The 20,278-nt window shown below is 32.7% G+C and overlaps 1 protein-coding gene across 1 annotated transcript; it reads left to right on the top strand.

Moving 5' to 3' along the window:
- Positions 1-10,034: 10,034 nt before the first annotated feature.
- Positions 10,035-11,807, top strand: OCT59_027741 (uncharacterized protein; the record flags this gene model as incomplete). The annotated part of the gene is made up of 2 exons (XM_066137202.1): positions 10,035-10,590; positions 11,689-11,807. The coding sequence occupies 2 exons, from the start codon at positions 10,035-10,037 to the stop codon at positions 11,805-11,807; spliced, it is 675 nt and encodes a 224-aa protein (XP_065993614.1).
- Positions 11,808-20,278: the final 8,471 nt, after the last annotated feature.

The raw sequence follows: 20,278 nt of genomic DNA, 5'->3' as shown, positions 1-20,278 counted from the left end.
AGAAGGTAGAGTATTGCATTTTTTCATAAAATTATATACTTCAAGAATAACTAATGCATTTAAGTAATAAAGTACTTAGATTTAACTAAAGAGTCCTAACTAGAAAATTATTTATAAATAATAACTTTTAAAATATAATAACTTTACATACATACTATGTAAAAATAAAACTTTTAATAAATATTTTTATATTTGTTAATTTATTAAAACAAATGATATTTCTATTTCTATTTGCTGTAATAACTGCTTTAATTTTAAAATATACTATTTTTTATAAATTCTAGAATAATAACTTTTAATACAATGAATTTGTAAGTAAATATAATATTATATAAGTTTTCTAGTATAACATTAATTTAATAAATTTTTTTATTAAATAAATTAATTAAACTTGAACTTATAGAAAAGTGGAGGCTAATAAGACTCTTTTAAATATATAACTAAAAAATCATCATAAACTAATGAAATAGCCTAAAATTTTAATAAGACTGATAAGAGTATTATCCAGTTATGCTATAATGTTATTTAATTATGAGTATAATGTTACTTATAATGTTCTGTGATCTTATTATTACTTTATTGCTATTCACTTGATTTTATTGCTCTATAGCTTTTTTATTGCTTTGTAGATATTTACTTGATTTTATTGCTCTATCCTCTTTTTATTTTCTTTTAACTATCTGCTTGTTTTCAATATGCTAACATTAATTGCTAAAAATCATGTTATGATATGATATAATAATATTCTCTTTTTCTATTATATTATAAATATGTTTTATCAATATCACTTTAAAGAAATTTCTTTTTAGTGACCATACTAGTTAATAGCTTCTCTACATTGCCTTTACACCAGGCAAGATATTCTTAATACAAAATAGCACAATTTATTTGTTTACAAGTCATATCTTTAGGCCATGATAAAATATATTCCAATGTAAATAGATCATTATTAGAATAAATTGCTATATTAGAGTTTTTTATTTTATTTTGCCTTACAACATTTTGGCCATTAATTATATCTTTAAATTTAGCATTTTTAGCATTCTCATCTTTTAATCATTAACTTGTTTTCTTAATGAATTGATTTCTAATAGGATTTTGCTTATTCTTAATAGAGGTCTCTAGAAAAAATTTTAAATTTACTAGTAATTTTACTAGTGATCCTATTGGTTAATTGATCTAAAAAGGAAAAAAATCATAACAATTTAGTATAATATTTCCTTTTTTAGGTGTAATTTATTTACATATAATAGGATCTTTAAAAATTTTCAATTATAAATTTTACCTTAAGTTTCTAGTAATCTATCTTATAAATAAATGGAGTCCTTTTTCAATTGCATATTTAAAAACTTGTGAGCTGTTGTAAATTTAAATTCTGTATTTTGCTAGGACTCCGAATATCACATATATAACTCATAACTGATCTGCATGAATTTAAGTACTTTTTGCTCCTGCTAAAATAGACCTAATTTGCTAAAAATCAAATCATCACATTTCAAATCTATACTAATTTGCTAAAACTCAAAATATAAGTTAATAATCTTTTTTTTTATTATCAATAAAAAAATAAATGATTAATATAAATTAAACTGTCAATTTTTATAATTAAAATATGTCGATTATAGATAAAATAATAATTAATAAAAATAATATATAAATTAAATAAAATTATTAAAAATAAAATGTTGCGAAACTAAACGGACGGATTTTGGCCCGCATTATGTTTAATTTTGGCCGGAATTATACTTAATTTTGGCCAAAATATGACCTGGACGAAACTAGTATTTTTAAAAATATTATTTATAAAGTTAAAAACAAAGGATAAGTTAAATTTAAAAAAAAGTACCAATTTGCTTAAATATAAAATATGACTTTGTAAAATTAATACAATTTGCTAAAACTCATAATTATGACTATTAATTAATTTTCAATCAATTTGCTCTTTCTAAAATTATGAGTTTAACCTAATTTTGATTGAATTTGCTAAAACTCAAATGTGAGTTATATATGTGATGTCTGGCGCGGAGTCCTATTTTGCTATCCTAATGAATATTTTACAGATTTTACTATTACTGTATATATTTTAGAATAGTTATTTTTTACACAATTTTAATACTGAAGTATGCCAATTTATGCATTACATATACGTAGAATTATGATTATATTATTTGTTTTGCATCGACTGTTATTACTGGTTACTACTAATTCTATGTATTATAGTCAACCCATTTAGTTGCTAGAAAATTTTGTCCAAGTTATTAAAACAACTAGGACAGGAATTAGAATGGATTTTTATTATCCCTGGTATCATTAGTATTATTAATTTTAAATATTAATTGGTAACAAAATTAATAACATGTTTATTATACTTATTAAGATTATTAGATTTTTTTATTTCTGTATCTAAGATTGCTGGAGAAACTAGGGGGTTTTGGTAAGTTGGCAAAATACTGAAATAGTAAAACTTTGCCAAAACTATATGAAAGTCTTATTAAAAAGTTGTCGAAACTCTGGAGAAAGTAGGGTTTCGATCCTATTTTTTAAAGCAATTTGGATAGAATCTGAATCTTCTCTTACAAATTCAAATTGAATCCGGATTCTAAATTTGACCTTAACTCTGACCAAAATTATAATTTTGACCAGAATTAATATTAAACGTCAAAGATTAACTGTCTGCAAAATTTGCTAGCTCTGGCCAAATTTATAGTGCTGGCTCAAATTAATAAAAACGGATTCATCCGTTATAAAAAAGTAAGATTCAGATGTCCAAAAAACAAGGGAATCCGGATTTGAATTTGGATTGATCAGATCCAGATCGAAACCCTAGGAGAAAGGTGAAACCTGACGAAACTTATTATAAATGTCAAAACTGCCAAAACTTTACCAAAACTATAATAAAACTATAGTAAAATCTTGGAGAAACTAATCGTAGAATTTTGAAAAAGTTTAGGCAGGTAACCTTATCTGTATCACTAGTATTATTAGTAAAAGAGTAGAAAATTTAGGGAAAAAAAAATTAAAATTTTTTTATAATACCTTATGATATATATATGTAGTATATACTATATATGCTATAAAAAAGTAAAAAAAAGTTAAGAGATTCAGATTTTTCTACTAGTGATATTTGACACTAGTGGCATTTATTAAGAAAAATTTCTTTTAACTTAATATTTTTAAAAAACTTACTATTATTTTTCTTAATATGGCTTTTGCCCACTTTTTCAATCAGAAGTAAAAAAATAAAACAAAAAGTCAAGTGATTCGATTATTTTAGCAAAAAATACTTGACTGGTATTCTAACCTAAGATAATATAATTGCAAAAAATAATGAAGATTAATTGCAATTTTTGTTAATGTTCTATTCAATTGCCAAGAAATTTTATTCATAACTATTAACAATAAAAGTTATTAGAAAAAATAAATAAAAAATACTGTTATATATTACATTTCTACGATTCTCTAATTAATGGTCAAAAAGTGGTAGTAATATTTTTATGCACAGATCGAAAAGTGAAAAATCAGGTATCAATCAGTCACCAATCGGTCACCAATTAAGTAGCTAATTGGTAACCAATTGGTAACTGATTAGCATTTTCACCAAATATCATCACCAATCAAGCAGTTTGCTAACTTTTGATCCAATAATCAGAAAGGGATAAAATATAGCTCATTGGAATCGTCTCAATAAGGCGAATCTAATGGTAGTAAAATCACATTTCTAGGGTTAATACTTGATGAGAAATTAAGTAAAATATAAATATAAAAATGTATCATTTATATTTTATTTAATTTTTTATTAACTATTAATCCTAAAAATTTGATTTTACTACCATTAGATTTGTCTTATTGAGATGATTCCAATAGGACCCCAGAAAATGCTTATATATGTAAGGTACTAAGGTGCTTAGCCAACATAGTAAAGTTTTATGATGTAAGAATTTTATAATGCTTAATTTTAAGAAAATTTTATACTATGTAAGATAATTAAATTGCATATTTTTGGTATTATTTTAAAATACTAAGAGTTTTTAGTTGCTTATTTTTCATATTTATATAACTTTTTAAAATATTATATATTGAATTTATAATTAATTTTTATTTTATTTTCACTAACGGTGAGTGTTAATTTTATACTACATTTCACAATTTTATATAAATACATAAACAAAAATTTTTTTTTGATCAAATTTCATTTTTTTTTTTCAATGTTTTATTAATTATCTGTTAATAGTATCTTTTTAATTTTTATTAAACTCAGTGTATTATTTTTAATATAAAATTACTATATTATACATGTTTATTTTGTTAAATAGTAAAATTACTATAAATATGTTTTACTTTAAATATAATTTCAATACTCACCACTTTGGTTATATCAAATTATCTTTTATGCTTAAGTAAGTTTGTTCAGCAAGTTAAATCTACTTGTATTTTAATTTTCATAAGGCTAAGTATGATATTTTTATAGAAAAACATATTTTTTTTAACAGTAATAACTTTTAAATTTTTCACTTTTTCGTTTATAACTTCAGAGCGTAATTACACCACTTCAGTCAAATGAAATCGACTTTCTAAATTAATTGAAAGTTGTTCAGCAAGGTCGAAACTACTTATATATTAATTTTCATGAGTGTGAGTATAATACTTATGGAGAAAAGTGCATTTTTCATAATAGTACTAACTTTCAAATTTTTTATTTCTCCGTTAGAGCGTAATTACATCTCTTTGGTCAAATGAAATCGACTTTCTAAATTAATTGAAAAATTGTTCAGCAAGGTCGAAACTACCTACATATTAATTTTTATGGGTGTAAGTATAATACTTATGGAGAAATTTACATTTTTTGTAATAGTATTAATTTCAAATTTTTCTTTTACTGTTTATTAACTTTATTAATTGAATATTATTAATCTACTTGTATATTATGTTTAGTTTAGCTTCACAACATATTTAAAATTGGATTTAATAAAATATATTAATTAATAAATATATTTTATAAATTATATGTGTTATAATAAAAATTTAATTAGGTTAGAAGATTGATTTGCTTATTTTTATATAATTTTTAAGGTTAAATATCAACAATGTTTAGCGATTATAGTAAAAACATATGCTTAGAGCTACTAATAAAAAATATTTTTGGGACCTTACCTATATAAGTATTTTCTGAGGTCCTGACCACCTGAACAGAAAATTACTTCAAAGTATGATAGCAGTAATTTTACAGACAGGAAATCCTATAGTAAGGTTTTATATGAAAGTGAAATTTTTATTAATAACATATTTTAGTGGTAGGCAGGGTCTTAGTATAATAGATAAAGCTCCGAACAGGTCAGTTTGTTCTGGATTACAGACAGTTCAGATTAGAGCTGAAATCCGTAAGAACCAAACCAAAAAACCGGCAGTTCGGTTCAGTTTAATCCGATTTTTATAAAAATGTGAAAAATCGAATAGCCATTCATCTAGTGATCATACAAAGTCAAGCCATATATCATTAAATTCGTCTTGACAAGACACGTCGAATGGCGGTAAGATCATGTCTCTAGTATTGATAGATCATACGTTAATTCACACTAAATAATTTATCAATAATTGAAATTATCAAGCTATCTATCGATGCTAGAGATATGATCTTAGCGCTATTCGACGCATCTCAGTGAGACGAATCCAATGAATATAAATTTGTCTGTATATGAAGTTTCACATTTTTTTAAAATTTTTGAGCATTAAAAACTAAAAATTCCGATACATGAATTTATTCGTCATCCAATGGTCGTACAAATATAAATTAGGACTCATTAGATTCGTCTCGATGAGACAAGTCGAATGGTGGTGAGATCATGTCTCTAGCATCAATAGATCATATGTTAATTTATGCTAAATGATTTATAAAAAATTGGCATTAACAAGCTATTTATTGATGCTAAAGACGTGATCTTACCACCATTCAACTTGTCTCATCGAGACGAATCCAATGAGTCCTAATTCATATTTGTATGACCATTGGACAACGAATAAATTCATGTATCAGTATTTTTAATTTTTAACGTTCAAAAATTTTAAAAAAATGCAAAACTTGACATTATTCGCCATCCAGTGGTTGTACATGGACGAATTTATATTCATTGGATTTGTCTCACTGAAACGCGTTGAATGGTGCTAAGATCATGCCTCTAGCACTGATAAATAGCTTGCTAATTTCAATTATTGATAAAACATTTAGCGTGGGTTAACGTGTGATCTATCGATGTTAGAGACATGATTTTACCTCCATTTGATGCGTTTTGTTGAGACGAATCCAATGATATATGGCTTGACTTTGTACGATCACTAGATGGGTGGCTATTTGGGTTTTCACATTTTTATAAAAAATTGGATTAAACTGAACCAAACTGCCAATTTTTCGGTTCTAATACCCAAACTGAACTGAATCAAATTTTGAGCCAGTTTCAGATCGGTTTCCCAGTTTGGCTTAAACCGTTAGGAGCTTTAATAATAGACTAGCTGTTATAAAAATGATTTTTAATTTTAATATTTTAAAGTATAAAGTAAAATAAATGGAATAATTTAGCATTTTATTAGAAAAGTTATTGGGCAAATTTTAAGGCAGATCTTGACAGTTACCTAAAAATTTTTTTAGTTGTATTATTATTTATAATAATGATATAATCATTTAGATTAGCTCCTAAAAATTCAGATCAAATCAGAATTTTAGTAATCTGATCTGATTTTAATAATTTTTTTTTGTTATTGTAAATTATATTAAGCTAATCAAAATAAAAAAATGTTTATTAAAATTGAATTGCTGGATCATATGATATTTATAAAATATACTAGCTTTTTTTTACAATTAATTTAGGTTGTACTATGATTTTACTTACTACTAAGATATGTTGCCAGTAGGAATTTCACTTTTATATGAAATCTTACTTTAGGATTTGCTTAAATTCTATTGGTTAATTAACTAAAAAGGAAAAAAATCATAATAATATATAGTCCAGTGCAAAAGTGTTGATACATAAAAATTATTACCTAAATTGGTAATATTACATAAAAATCAACAATCAAGTTATATGAACATAACTATTATATAATAGGTAAGAAATATTTTTACCTTTAACTTTATCAACAAAAATACACTTTTTTTACTTTATAGATAATACAGAATATGACTAAATTTTTTAATTTTTTTAATTAACAATCAATGAAAAAAAGTAATTATTCACGTTTATCAATAATTTTTAAATATTTGACAATATTGGAAACAACTTAAGATTTATCACTACGTAAAAAGGTTACTACAGTTATTGTTATTAAAGAGGCAACAATTATGCACGTGATTGCTGAATATAATAAAAATAAAATCTTATCACAAAAAAATTATGGCTAACCAAAAAAAAGAGCTTAACTGTGATATTGTTGAGCTTATACACAGTCTTGTTATTTCTGCAAATATTTCTGATGCCCACTTTCAATACATCTATTATGACAAAAACTTGAAAAAAATGACCATATATTTCAAAATGAACATTAGTGTTTCATATACCTTACTTTACTATTATAAACTACAACTGATCAAAGGAGTTTAGTCTACTGTAAAAAGTGTAATTACTAACTGAAAGCCAGCTTTATCCTAATCTTCTTACTATTAGAGACAAATTATTATATGTTTTTAAGATTTAAAGTTACAGTTAGATTTTGAAAAAAGTGTTTTGATAAGATGAAAATATAAATATTTATATGTCAATATAATGAAAATAAAGATTCTAAAGTTGAAGAATTTGATAAATAATAAAAAATTTTATTTAAATTGAAAACTTTAATAAATTTACATTTATGTCTTAAAATTTAAATTATAAATAAAATAATTTAAAAAATTTACTTTAATTTTTAAAAAAAATTTTTTATTAATAACATATTGGTGTACAGTCAACTCCCTCTATAGTCACTCCCGTTATAGTCACATTCTACTATATAGTCACACCAGTTGAATGTTCAAAACACTTTATTATTAAAATCTATCCTATATAGTCACAATCTATCTATAGTCACTATCACACCTATCCTCAAAAATCTTATATTAAAAAGAACCGTTTATAATCGCAGTTATATAAAGAATATATTAAATAACTTGGCATCTAATAATCGTACAAAGATGTATCATAGCTTGTTAGAATTGGTCTGCCACTGAAGACGAATCGAATGGTGGTAGTTTTATCCTTTTCCTTTGCAAGTGTTTACGGCCAGACCACCCATTGCCTCTGCGACTAATCTCGGGTCGTGCTCCTATCATCTTCAATCGCAACCATTATACCGAAAGACTTAATTCCTCGCTAACAGCACCACTATAGAAGACATCCACTATCGGGCCATTTTAGGCTGATCTGAAGCTAGGTACACGCCGCCTACTCATCCTATACCCATTGCATGATACCGATACTCAATTTATTTAACGACCTTTAGAGAAGCATCTACTTTCATTGGAGGACTTTCGACAGGTAACATCAACCATCTAGTACCCTTCCATACTACCATTTTAGGTACTAAGTCTCACTCAAAGGCCACTACAGTCCGCGATTACCTAGCACCGATAGTACAGTTGTTTACCCCAAGTGGTATACTTTGTAGTGACCACTCAGACAGGAGTGAAGTAGCAGATCCGTCCAGGATCACCCCTTATGGTGGGTATCAACCACCAGGATCACCAACCAGGACCTAAGGAGTAGGGAATCGAACCCCATAGCCATGCTACCTGTTCTGCGCACGAACACCTTGGCTGGTCTAAGACCTAACAGAAGGTCTAACTACCACTAAGACATTGCACCCTCAGCTTTACCATCTAGGACGACCATCTAGCCATTATTGACCCCAAGCGGTATCGTAGAGTGACCACCCGGACAGGAAGTCCCCCCAAGGTATAGTAGTGACCTCAAGGACAGGACTGCGCACATGCCAATGGCCCCATGCACAGTGGGAACGTTAGACACTACGACCCCTACTTGAAATGCGCGGCCTGCCGTACACGCTATTACCCATGATGCAGTCCAACTACACTAATCCCTGTACCTTCACGCTATTGGTTGTAGCGTCCGCAGTAAAATTCTTTTTATTTCCGTGGTCATGGGAATCGAACCTGCGACCTCACCATACTCAGGTTTAATGAGGGTCTTAGTGACTAACCACCAAGATAGGGTGACCAACCCTAGTTTTATCCTTTTCCTTTGCAAGTGTTTACGGCCAGACCACCCATTGCCTCTTATGAGACTAATGCGGGTATGCGTCCTATCATCTTCAATGGGCAACCATTATACCAGTACTTAATTCCTCAGGTAACGAGCACCGCTATAGAAGACATCTCCCATCGGGCCATTTTAGGCCGATCTGAAGCTAGCACACGCCGCCTACTCATCCTATACCTATTGCATGATACTGATACTCAATTTATTTAACGACCTTTAGAGAGCATCTACTTTCATGGAGGACTTTCGACAGGTAACATCAACCATCTAGTACCCTTCCATACTACCATTTTAGGTACTAAGTCTCACTCAAAGGCCACTACAGCCCGCGATTTAGGGATGGGGGTTAATTAACCACGGTTAATTAACCATGGTTAATTAACCGTTAATTTTGTTAGTTATGATTGATTTAAAATGGTTAATTAACCGTTATTTATAATTAGCCAATCAAAATGCAGAATTTAAATCATGTGATTAAATGATAATCCATTATTTTGTTACACAATTAAATATTAATTAATATAAATATTGATTAAATCTATGATCTACATATTGCATGATCTTTTTTTTTAAGATAAATTTTTTTTAAAAAAACACTTTTTTTTGCAAATTTATTGTTCATTATCATGGTAAAAAAAAAGGGAACTGTTTGGAAACATTGGACAATAATTACTGAAGCAGAAAGTAATGAAGAAAGTAGTAGGTCTAAGAAAAAAACACATCCTTCTGTACGTTGTAATTATTGTTCTAAAGTTTTTGAACAAGGTACAGCTAAAAGAATGCAAGTTCATCTTAATGATAGTTGTCCTAGAGCTCCAGAAAGTGCAAAAACAAAGAAACAACAAATTCCCTGAACTATTAGAAACTTCTGATGCTACTACTTCTACTTTTATTCCTACAGTAAAAACATCAAAAAAGCATTTAAAAAATACAACAATTGAGAATTTTGTTGATCGTATGAGTGAAGAAGAACAAGATACTCTTGAAATTTTACTAGCTCAAGCATTATTTGCTGCTGGAGTTCCTTTTTCTTTTCTTGAAAATAATTATGTTATTCAGTTTTTTCAACAATTACGTCCAGCATTCAAATTACCTAATCGAAGAAAACTTGCTGATGAATTACTTGATGATGTTTTTGATGAAGTTAAAGCTGAATGTAATGAACAAATTTTACAAGCTAAATCTCTTACAATGGTTTCAGATGGTTGGTCTAATATTAATCGAGAATCAGTTCAAAATTTTGTTATTTGTACTCCAAAACCATTATTCTTTGATGCTATTTATTCTGGTGAAGAATCTCATACAGCTAAATGGGTTGCAGATGAAATTATTAAACAAATGGAAATTGTTGGTATTAATAAATTTTCAGCAGTTATTACAGATACAGCTAGTGTAATGAAAGCAGCTTGGCGAATTATTGAAGATAGTTATCCAAGTATTGTTTGTTTAGGATGTAATTCTCATGTAATGAATCTTTTAATTAGTGATATTTTAAAGATTGATCAAATTAAATCTGTTGTTGAAAATGCAAAAAAGTTGGTCAATTATTTTAAGGCACATGTACAGGCAACAGCTAAATTGAAACGTATTCAAAAAGAAAATTATTCTAAAGAAATTGCATTGGTTTTACCAGCACTTACAAGATGGGGAACACATCTTGCTTGTTTTCAATCACTTCAAAATTCAAGAACAGCACTTGAACAGGCTTTAATGGATATAAGAATTCGTCAAAATATGGATTTAACTTTAAGAGCTCATATTTTATCAGATGAGTTTTGGGAAGATTTAGATATAATAACAAAAATTATGGAACCAATGGTTTCAGCATTAAAGTTATTTGAATCAGATATTTCAATTCTTTCAAATGTTTATTCATATTTCAAAGAAGTAATGAATCAAATTAATCAAATAGATTGTAATTTTTCTGATAAACTTCAAGAACTTATTGCAAAGCGATGGGAATATACTTATCATCCTATTATGATAACAGCTTATATGTTAGATCCACAATTTTTGGAAAAAAGTAAAAATGATGAAGTTGAATCTATTGGTTATGTAGAATTTACAACATTTGTAAATAAAAGATTTAATCAGGAAGAAGCAGTAGAATTATTTGCTGAATTGGTAAATTTTCGTAATAAAAATTCACCTTATGATAATGAAATTATTTGGAAATCTGCTAATATTCTTAATTCATCTTTATGGTGGCAATCATGGCCAACTAGTAAACTTCAACAACTGGCTATTAAAATTCTCTCAATTCCTACATCTTCTGCAGCTGCAGAAAGAAATTTTTCTACTTTTGGTTTTATTCATAATAAAATTCGAAATAGATTGAAAAATGAACGTGTTAAAAAATTAGTTTATATTTATGGAAATCTTCGAATGTGTAATAGACTTGTAAAAATACAAAAAAAGAAACAGATTAGTAATTTTAATGAAAATGAAGAAGATAGTAATAATAGTTCTGATAATGAAAATAAAGAAGATGATAATAATAATAGTTCTGATAATGATAGTATATTTGGATTTGAAGCAAATGTTATTAATTTAGATGATGAAGAATAAATAAAATATATTAAAATTTTATAATATTTAATAAATTATAAATTTATTTTAACTTCCTTAAAATTATATATACAGGTTATTTATGGGTTAATTAACCGTTAACTAACCGTTAATTAACCGGTTAATTAACCAAATTCATAACTAACGGTTATTTTACCAACCCTACCGCGATTACCTAGCACCGATAGTACAGTTGTTTACCCCAAGTGGTATACTTTGTAGTGACCACTCAGACAGGAAGTAGCAGGCATCTGTCCAGGATCACCCCTTATGGTGGGTATCAACCACCAGGGATCTCTCCTCGAAAGGACCCAAGGGAGTAGGGAATCGAAGCCATAGCCATGCTACCTGTTCTGTGCACGAACACCTTGGTTGGTCTAAGACCTAACAGAAGGTCTAACTACCACTAAGACATTGCACCCTCAGCTTTACCATTTAGGACGACCATCTAGCCATTACTGACCCCAAGCGGTATCGTAGAGCCGACCACCCGGACAGGAAGTCCCCCTAAGGTATAGTAGCGACCTCAAGGACAGGACTGCGCACATACCAATGGCCTCATAGGGAACGTTAGAAGGACACCATGACCCTTAGTTGAAATGTGCGGCCTAACCGTACACACTAATTCACCATGATGCAGTCCAACTACACTAATCCTGTACCTTCACGCTATTGGTTGTAGCGTCCGCAGTAAAATTCTTTTTATTTCCGTGGTCATGGGAATCGAACCTGCGACCTCACCATACTCAGGCTTAATGAGGGTCTCAGTGACTAACCACCAAGATAGGGTGACCAACCCAAGTTTTATCCTTTTCCTGTGCAAACAGTCTTACGACTTTATCTTTTATTTATATTTAGAACTTCGAAAATAACATCGAACAATATTACAAAAATAAGAAAATAAACTAATAAAAATAAAAAAGAGTAGCTTCACGACTCATACAAGTAAAGAAATCTAAACTAAAATAAATTAAAGCAAAGAAAAACTAAACTATTACAGAATCGCATACCCCAACTTTACCCGAAGGCCAGTGTGAGTCAACTATCCAACATCCAAAAATCCAGTCCGTTTACCAGAAAGAGATCCTAAGAGGTTGAACTGTTAAGCGGCGCAGAAAATCCAGGTGCGAGATCTATGATCCACCCCGAATTATAGAAGAGGATATCCAAGAAATCCAGGAATCCCTGAGAAACTGTCGCCAAAGAGGAGTCGTGATGATGAGGAGAGATAGTATTAGAAGAAGAATTTGTAGAAGGGCCACGTAATTTGGAAGCAGCCGAGATACCCTGCGACTCTTCCCAAGCATGAAAAAGAACATTCCGGCATAGCCAAATTTCACCATATAATTCGACTTGGAAGTCATTAAGAAGGGGAGAAATAGTCTTATATATAACAGAAAGAGAGAAATGTTGATTCAAAAATGTCGTTAAATGTGCAGGCAACAATCCTCGAGTAAGCCAAAGACAGGATAAAGAAGGAGCTTCATAGTTCCAACATTCCAAAGCAAAGAATTCAGTTTGAAAAGAAATATCCAAAGATTTCAAGGATAGAAAGGAAGATAAACAAGAATCTCTAAATTTAATGACTTCAGACCGGTGTGTTAAACAAGGATTTAATTCCGGTAAAATATAAGGACAAGTCCAAAGATGATTCAAATCTTCTGGAGCAGAGTTACACTGCAGACAAAGCCAGTCAGGAGAGTATAAGTAAGGTTTGCGTTGTTAAAGAGTAGTTAAGGTAGGCAACATATCCAAAAGGAGTTTGATACGGAAGATCCAGAATTCCGGACGACCATTCTTATGTGAAGCAAAACCTTTGATTTGTGAAAGGCAAAAATATATACCAGCCCAATCAAAAAGTGAAGGAGAACCAAGAGCAGTAAAACGTGCCAATGAACAAAAAGATAAAAGAGCATGAGCGTCTGCTATAGAGCGAAGAAAGTGACGAATATTCATGTCAACAGGTAAAGAATTAAAAGTTAACAAGCATGGAGCGTGACAAAATGCCAAAGGCGAAACAGAAGGTTGTATAGATGAATGAGCATCTTTTGCCAAAGAATCCGCTTGTTCATTATAAATGTCATCGCCATGAGCAGGGACTTTAATCAAATCGACATGGAGGTTACGATCCATAATAAGTTGTCGAATAGAAAACCAAAGAAGATGATTAGGTTCTCGAAGCAACTTCGGTGAGAAAGGAACATCAACAAAACGTGTCCATAATGAAATTAACTGACTACAATCAGTATAGATAGAAATTGAAGAATCACGGGAGAGGGCGGTCAATCCTAATAAGACAGCATAAATTTCAGAACGTAAAGCCGAAGGGAAACAAGAGGGAAGATGCATGGATGAAGATTCAAGGATAAATCCATCATCATCGAGAGCAATCCAAGCAGAAGCCATGGAAGAGGATAAAGAATCATTGGCAGGACGGAAAGAGCCATCGGTATACAAAGATTGCACAGAAGACGGCAAAACATCATCATCTAAATGGTCCTTAACAGAAGGAGAAAAGGTGAAAGAAGCGGTTGAGGGCGGGTTCATCAAATGAACAAGAGCCAAGGACGTGGCATAACTCCATGAAGTAGAAAGAGTGATGGGGAGGTAGGCCGCAAAAACTTTGGCGTTTCTAGTAGGGTAACCCACAGTTTCCGACAGGGTGATATTGAAAAAACACTTCTCACTATTACAACGTTGTTTGATAGCAGATTTCTTGGATAAGGCAGGAATGTTAAGAGCACAACCAGGACAAGGGTTATAGGATCGTTCATCAGCCGAGGGAGATACAGGAAGCCAATGCGACATAATAGCCGAGTTTTGTTTCTTGTAGGTGATACACACACGACCAACAGATAAAGTTTGGGTAGCAGAGTCAAGATTAATAGCCCATTGAGGATAAAAAGAATAATCTTTAACAGTATGATCTAATAAACAAGGAGAAACTAAAGTAAAAGAAGAATTAATAAAATATGAAGATAAAAGTAAAGTAGAAGAAAAAGAAGAAAGAAAATTATTATTGATAAAAGTAAACCAATTAGGAATCCGTCCTTTACGACCAACGATGCCAAGATAACGAAGGTCAGGCCAATTCATAAGATAACGTCCACAAGGAGAAACCAACTGAGCAAGCACAAATATATTCAGGTTTTTCCAAAGTTTCCAACTTGATTGAAAGATGGAATGAGGTAGAATAGATCGAAGTGGCAAAGCAGGTTGTAGATCACGCCTCGGAGGCCGGAAGGAAAGAGACCACGTGATGTTCAAACGCGAAGAAAACAATAACGAATTAAACAAAGTGTGCGTTCGCAAAGAAACGATTTGTGACCATGGTTCTAAGTTGATAGTAGTCGGGCAACTCTCAGCACCCAAATATCCTTGAAGATAGGAGATAGCATAAAGGGCAAAATTTTTGAAATCAGGGTGAGTGAAGATTTTTTGCCAAGATGCAATATGGGAAGAAAGAAAGCGATAAAAAGCATTTTGAATAGAAAAGGGGAGTTTGAGGAATAATAAAGGTAACGGGGTAGTTGCAGCAAGACCAGCTTTTCTTCGAAGTACCGAAAACATAGGCTTGACAATTGTTTGAATAGTACTTTCAGAAAAAAGGGTAGTTTGAAGGCGAAATTCCAATCGCGGAAGAAGGACAGCATTATAAAGATAGGCCACATGCTGTGCTAATAATTTCTTCGGTCCCAGGAGAGCTGCCATATCTTTAACCATGGAGCGCACTTGTCTGAGAACAAAAGCAGAAGAGGCAGATAAAGAAAACCATACTCCTAAAAAACGAAACGAAGTTTTAACAGATAAAGAAGAAAGGGAAAGGAAAGGAATGGGAACTAAAGGAGAAGGGGAAAGATCAAAAATAATCTTCGAGGAGGGGGAAGAGGATGAAAGGAGAACATATTTCGCAGAATTAGCTTGAACATTATTTAAAGTATAAAATTCAGCAGTAATAGAAAGACGGTCTTCTATGCCAGATTTTGAAGAAGCAATGAGTGTAGAATCATCCATAAACGTTAAATGTGAAACCGGTAAAGAATGTTGTTCAAATTCAAGTGGAGAATAATTTAAAAGGGCTGAAGATTTTAAAATAAAGGGATCTCGTGCTTGTTGATTCAAAACAGTAAGTAAAGGATCCAAATAAATAACCCAAAGAAGAGGGGAAATGATTTCTCCTGATCGATACCAACACGTACTCTGTAAGCAGCTGTATCGCCATGACAAGTAATTATCTTATTATTTCGTCGTGTAAAAAGATTTAAAATAAATCGCACTAAAAGTGCAGGGATATGTAACCTATCTAAAGCTAATTTAAGCATATTTAAATCCATAGAATCAAAAGCTTTAGAGATATCTTGAGAAACGATCCATAGTTCCTGATCATCAGTAGAGTCATGTTTATGTTGATGAATAATCGCATCCAGCATTTTGATAGGGACATCAGTAGAACCACCAGGTAAACCAGCAAAATTACCACCTTGAAGAATTTTACTATCAGCAAGGATGTTGGAAAGACGATTCGTGACGACCTTAACTACACATTTTCGAACTGTTTCCAGAAGGGTAATAGGTCGAGTGTTCTTAAGTTGAGCATCAAAGTCATGAGGTTTAGGAATAGGATAAACCACGGCTTCACGCCAGTCAGCAGGAATATCACCGCGAGAAAGGCAAGTATTGGCAAGTAAAAGAGAAAAATCCAAGGCTTCACCGGACAAGTGTTTAATCATCTCATAGGAAATTTTTGAAGGGCCGGAAGCTTTATTATTTGGCATGGAGGAAATCACAGCAGACCATTCTTGTAGGGAAATAGGCGCCAAAACAGGATCATATAATGAAGCAGACACATTTGTAAGAGGAGTGTAAGCTTGTTGCCATCGGGCGGGAAATGAAGTGATGGAAGAATAGTGGACCAACGGAGGAGAAACAATTGATTGGAAATGAGAAACAGCTGCATGTTTAATATCCGAAGGATCCGTTAATAAAGTAGGAGTTGAGTCCAAAACGACCAGAACACGGTCAAGAACAATTGAACGTTTTTCTACTGATAAGGCAGAATCGATAAAGGTGCCGAGCGAGTTCGAAAAGTGTTCGTCACGTAGTGCAGTATAATATTCCACTGAGTCCGTAAGATGTTGGGCGAATTTAGTAGATAAAAAGGCAGAAACTAAATTCTTCTGTGATCGTAAAAACGATTTAAATACAGATGCAGGGGTGGTGGAATAGGTAGGAACTGAATAATCAGGAAGTAAGGAAGCTAGGTTCTCAAGATGGGAAGGCAAGGCAGCAGTCATTTGCACAATCTGAGCGGGCCGATTAGAGCGACGAGTAGTAAGGCGATATAAAAATCGATCTAAAAACTTGTTAATAGCAATAAGTTTAGTTAATTCAGGAGAGTACGAATGTCGGTGTGTATTAGAGACTTTTTGAAAAGGTAATGTTTCAATTGCAGCACTAATTATGGCAGCTTTCAATGCATGCCACATACGATCAAGAGAAAGGGAGGAGAAATCAGAATTAGGGCGATAATGGCTATCTAAATAAACTCCAAGAGAATCATCTACTTCAACGGTAAAATTATTCCATTGTTCAACTGAAGTGGAAGCATAAGAAAAAATAGTACGCATTTCTTTTTTTTGTTTAAGACGAGATTTAGCCAAAATGGCCAAACAAGAATTAAAGTCAAAAACAGTTGTAAGAACTTTGTGGTCGGTGAAAGGTCGATCAAAAAGATTCGGACAAGTAACCACTTGCGAAAAAAGACCAGGGGCAGGAAAACCAGGCGAAGACCAAATATAATCCAGTCGAGAAGATCCATTATCATAAAAGAAAGTGGGATCAGGACCATTTGTAGAGGAGTGAGCTTGATGATCGGTAAAAAACCGAGAGGAAAGCAAGCGAAGAAGCTTAAAATGATTAGGTGAATAATTAGAATGAGCGATTACATCAGCATTGAAGTCGCCAAGAATAACTACAAAATAATTATTAGCTCGGGCATAATCGAGCCAAGAAAGAAGTTTGGCAATAAGATCATTGCAAATAGATTGATGAACAGAGCCGGAAGGGGGATAATATACAGAAATAATAGAAATTTTAGTTTGATGAAAAAACAAATCTAATTTAAGAAGTCGACCGTTCCAAGGATCAATTGTTTGAACATGTTTATGAAGGGGATTACGTAATAAAATACCAACACCATCATGAGGGCGAGAAGAAGAAGATGAACAAGCCCAATAGGACTTAAAGTGATGTTGGGAGTGTTCATTTTTAAAAATAAATTTAGCATTTGAAGGGGAAAGACGCGTATCATTAATAGATAAAGCACCAAAAGAGGAGTGAAGAAAAAAATTAAGCAAATGTTGTTGTCGAACCGGGGAACATAAACCATTAACATTTAATTGACCAAATTTAATAAGGGGAGAGGGGTGAGGGGAAAAATTATGTTTATTGTTGTCCATCATTATTACACACTGATAAATCGGTAATAAAGAAGGGGGAAAAAAAAAAAAGAACAATTATTGATTGGCTTGGCCTTGTTGCCGAGCCAAGATGAGGTTGTTTTGTTGGATTCCTTCTTTAATAGAACCAGCCAAAGAGGCAACAGTATCAGAAAGAGAGGAGAGACGCTGTTCCATATCAATAGGGGAGGAAGGAGTGACGTTGGAAGGTGGGATGGGAGCAAAATGAGGAATCGGGGAAAAACCACTTGTTGATTGCAAAGGTGGAGAATTAACATCAACAAGGATATTATTATCAGTTCGATTCACTGTATCATCCCATCCTTGCATAGAGGAAGGGATGTAGGAAGAAGGTTTAGCGACAAAAGGTCCAGGAATAGGAGTACGAGCAGCCATAGCAGATTCCAAATTAGTGATGCGGCTGTTCATAGAAGCAAATTGTGTGGTAAGAAGGGCTAATTCTTCAACTACTTTTTCAAGAGCAGCACCAATAGATTTCCAATCAGTAAGCACAGTAGGAGGAGCAGGATATGTAACATCCATGCCATCAGGCATAGTGATCAAGTTCATTTGCATCAGGGAATACGACGACGTTGATTATTATTGTTGTTGTTAAGATTGTCACGATTCCATGGTCGATGTTGAGAACGAGAACGAGATTGTTGTCGGTTATTAGGTCTGGATTTAGAACGATGGCGAGAAGCATTGGTACGGCTTTGTCCATCATTATTGTTATCAGGGCGGGCAAAACGGTTATGTCGTTTAGCAGGATGAGAAGGAGGTAGATGCTTATTATATAAAGCACGTAATTTATCATTAGATTGCCAAGGGCGAGAAGGGCGATTAGGTCTAGATGAAGAACCACATCGATCAGGGTTACAGTTCGGGCGACCACATCGATGACAAAGAGAAGTAACTTCATCCGGAGAATGCCAAGTAAGGCCAACTTTCTTAAGGGCACATGAAATAGATTTAGCGTTTTCCATAGCCGTTTCAGAGGCAAAATGGCAATAAGCGTAAGGTTTCGGATTGTAGGAATTCATAGAGAAGGGAACATTGACAGATCTAGCGGAAATTTCATCGGCAATTTCAGCAAGATCGACCGCTATAGTACCACGCGGAAGACCGGCAAGTAAAGCGACATAAGCGCGTCTTTCAGCACGTTGGTCAGGTGAGAAGGTAGCGGGGCAGATACGCAAACAATGTCCTCCACAAAGGACGCCCCAGGTAGAGTCGAGGTCCCGTAAAGCACCAGTAGATTCAAAGGTAATGTATGCAGTACGATAAAGTTTAGATAAACGGGTATGGCAGCAAGTAATATTGCCGTAACGAGAAAAAGTACCACGCAAAAGAGCGTCAGTTATAAAAAGGGGGATATCGGTAACCACCAGGGTACGCGCGTGTTCGTCTGCCTTAATAGCCTGGGGGTCATATGCATGGAAATGCAAGCCAAACAAGGAATCCATAGCGGAAGCTGTGGCTTTGTCAAGATCATCCTTTTTTCGGAAGTGGATGATGATCCTCTTCAAATCGTTGGAACCACTACACGTGGCACGACTACCATAAGAGGGAAACAAGGAAAGTTGCCTATCAACCGCGTCGCACGCGTCGCGGTTCGAAGCGAAGTGAGTCCAAAAGCCTTCGACGTCATTAGGAGCAGCCGAGGCGTAAAAAAGTGTAGGTTGAGACTGTACTGCAGCTTGGGACGCGTCCGGGGAGGCAGCACGTTCAGGGAAGGAAACGGCGGGAGTAATTTCTGGGCTTTTGCCTTTATCGTTAGGAGCGTGTTGAGAGGCATCAAGAGAGGAGGTATCAGGTTGAGAAGGTATCTCAGCGGAAGTTGTCTCAACAGGGCCAGGAGGCGTGAGAGGTTTATCAACATCCATGACAGAGTCTTCAGCACTGACTCTGGTACGTTTATTAGTAGAGGTGGTCGAAGGTGGAGTGTTCGAAGGGCCAGACATAGAGGAACCTTGACCAGAAACGTTGCCAGTTGGAGAGCTAGAGGCAGGA

This window comes from Rhizophagus irregularis, chromosome 7, assembly GCF_026210795.1.
Source record: "Rhizophagus irregularis chromosome 7, complete sequence".
In the NCBI taxonomy this organism is placed as follows: Eukaryota; Fungi; Glomeromycota; class Glomeromycetes; order Glomerales; family Glomeraceae; genus Rhizophagus; species Rhizophagus irregularis.
This window is presented reverse-complemented; position numbering and strand designations above follow the sequence as displayed.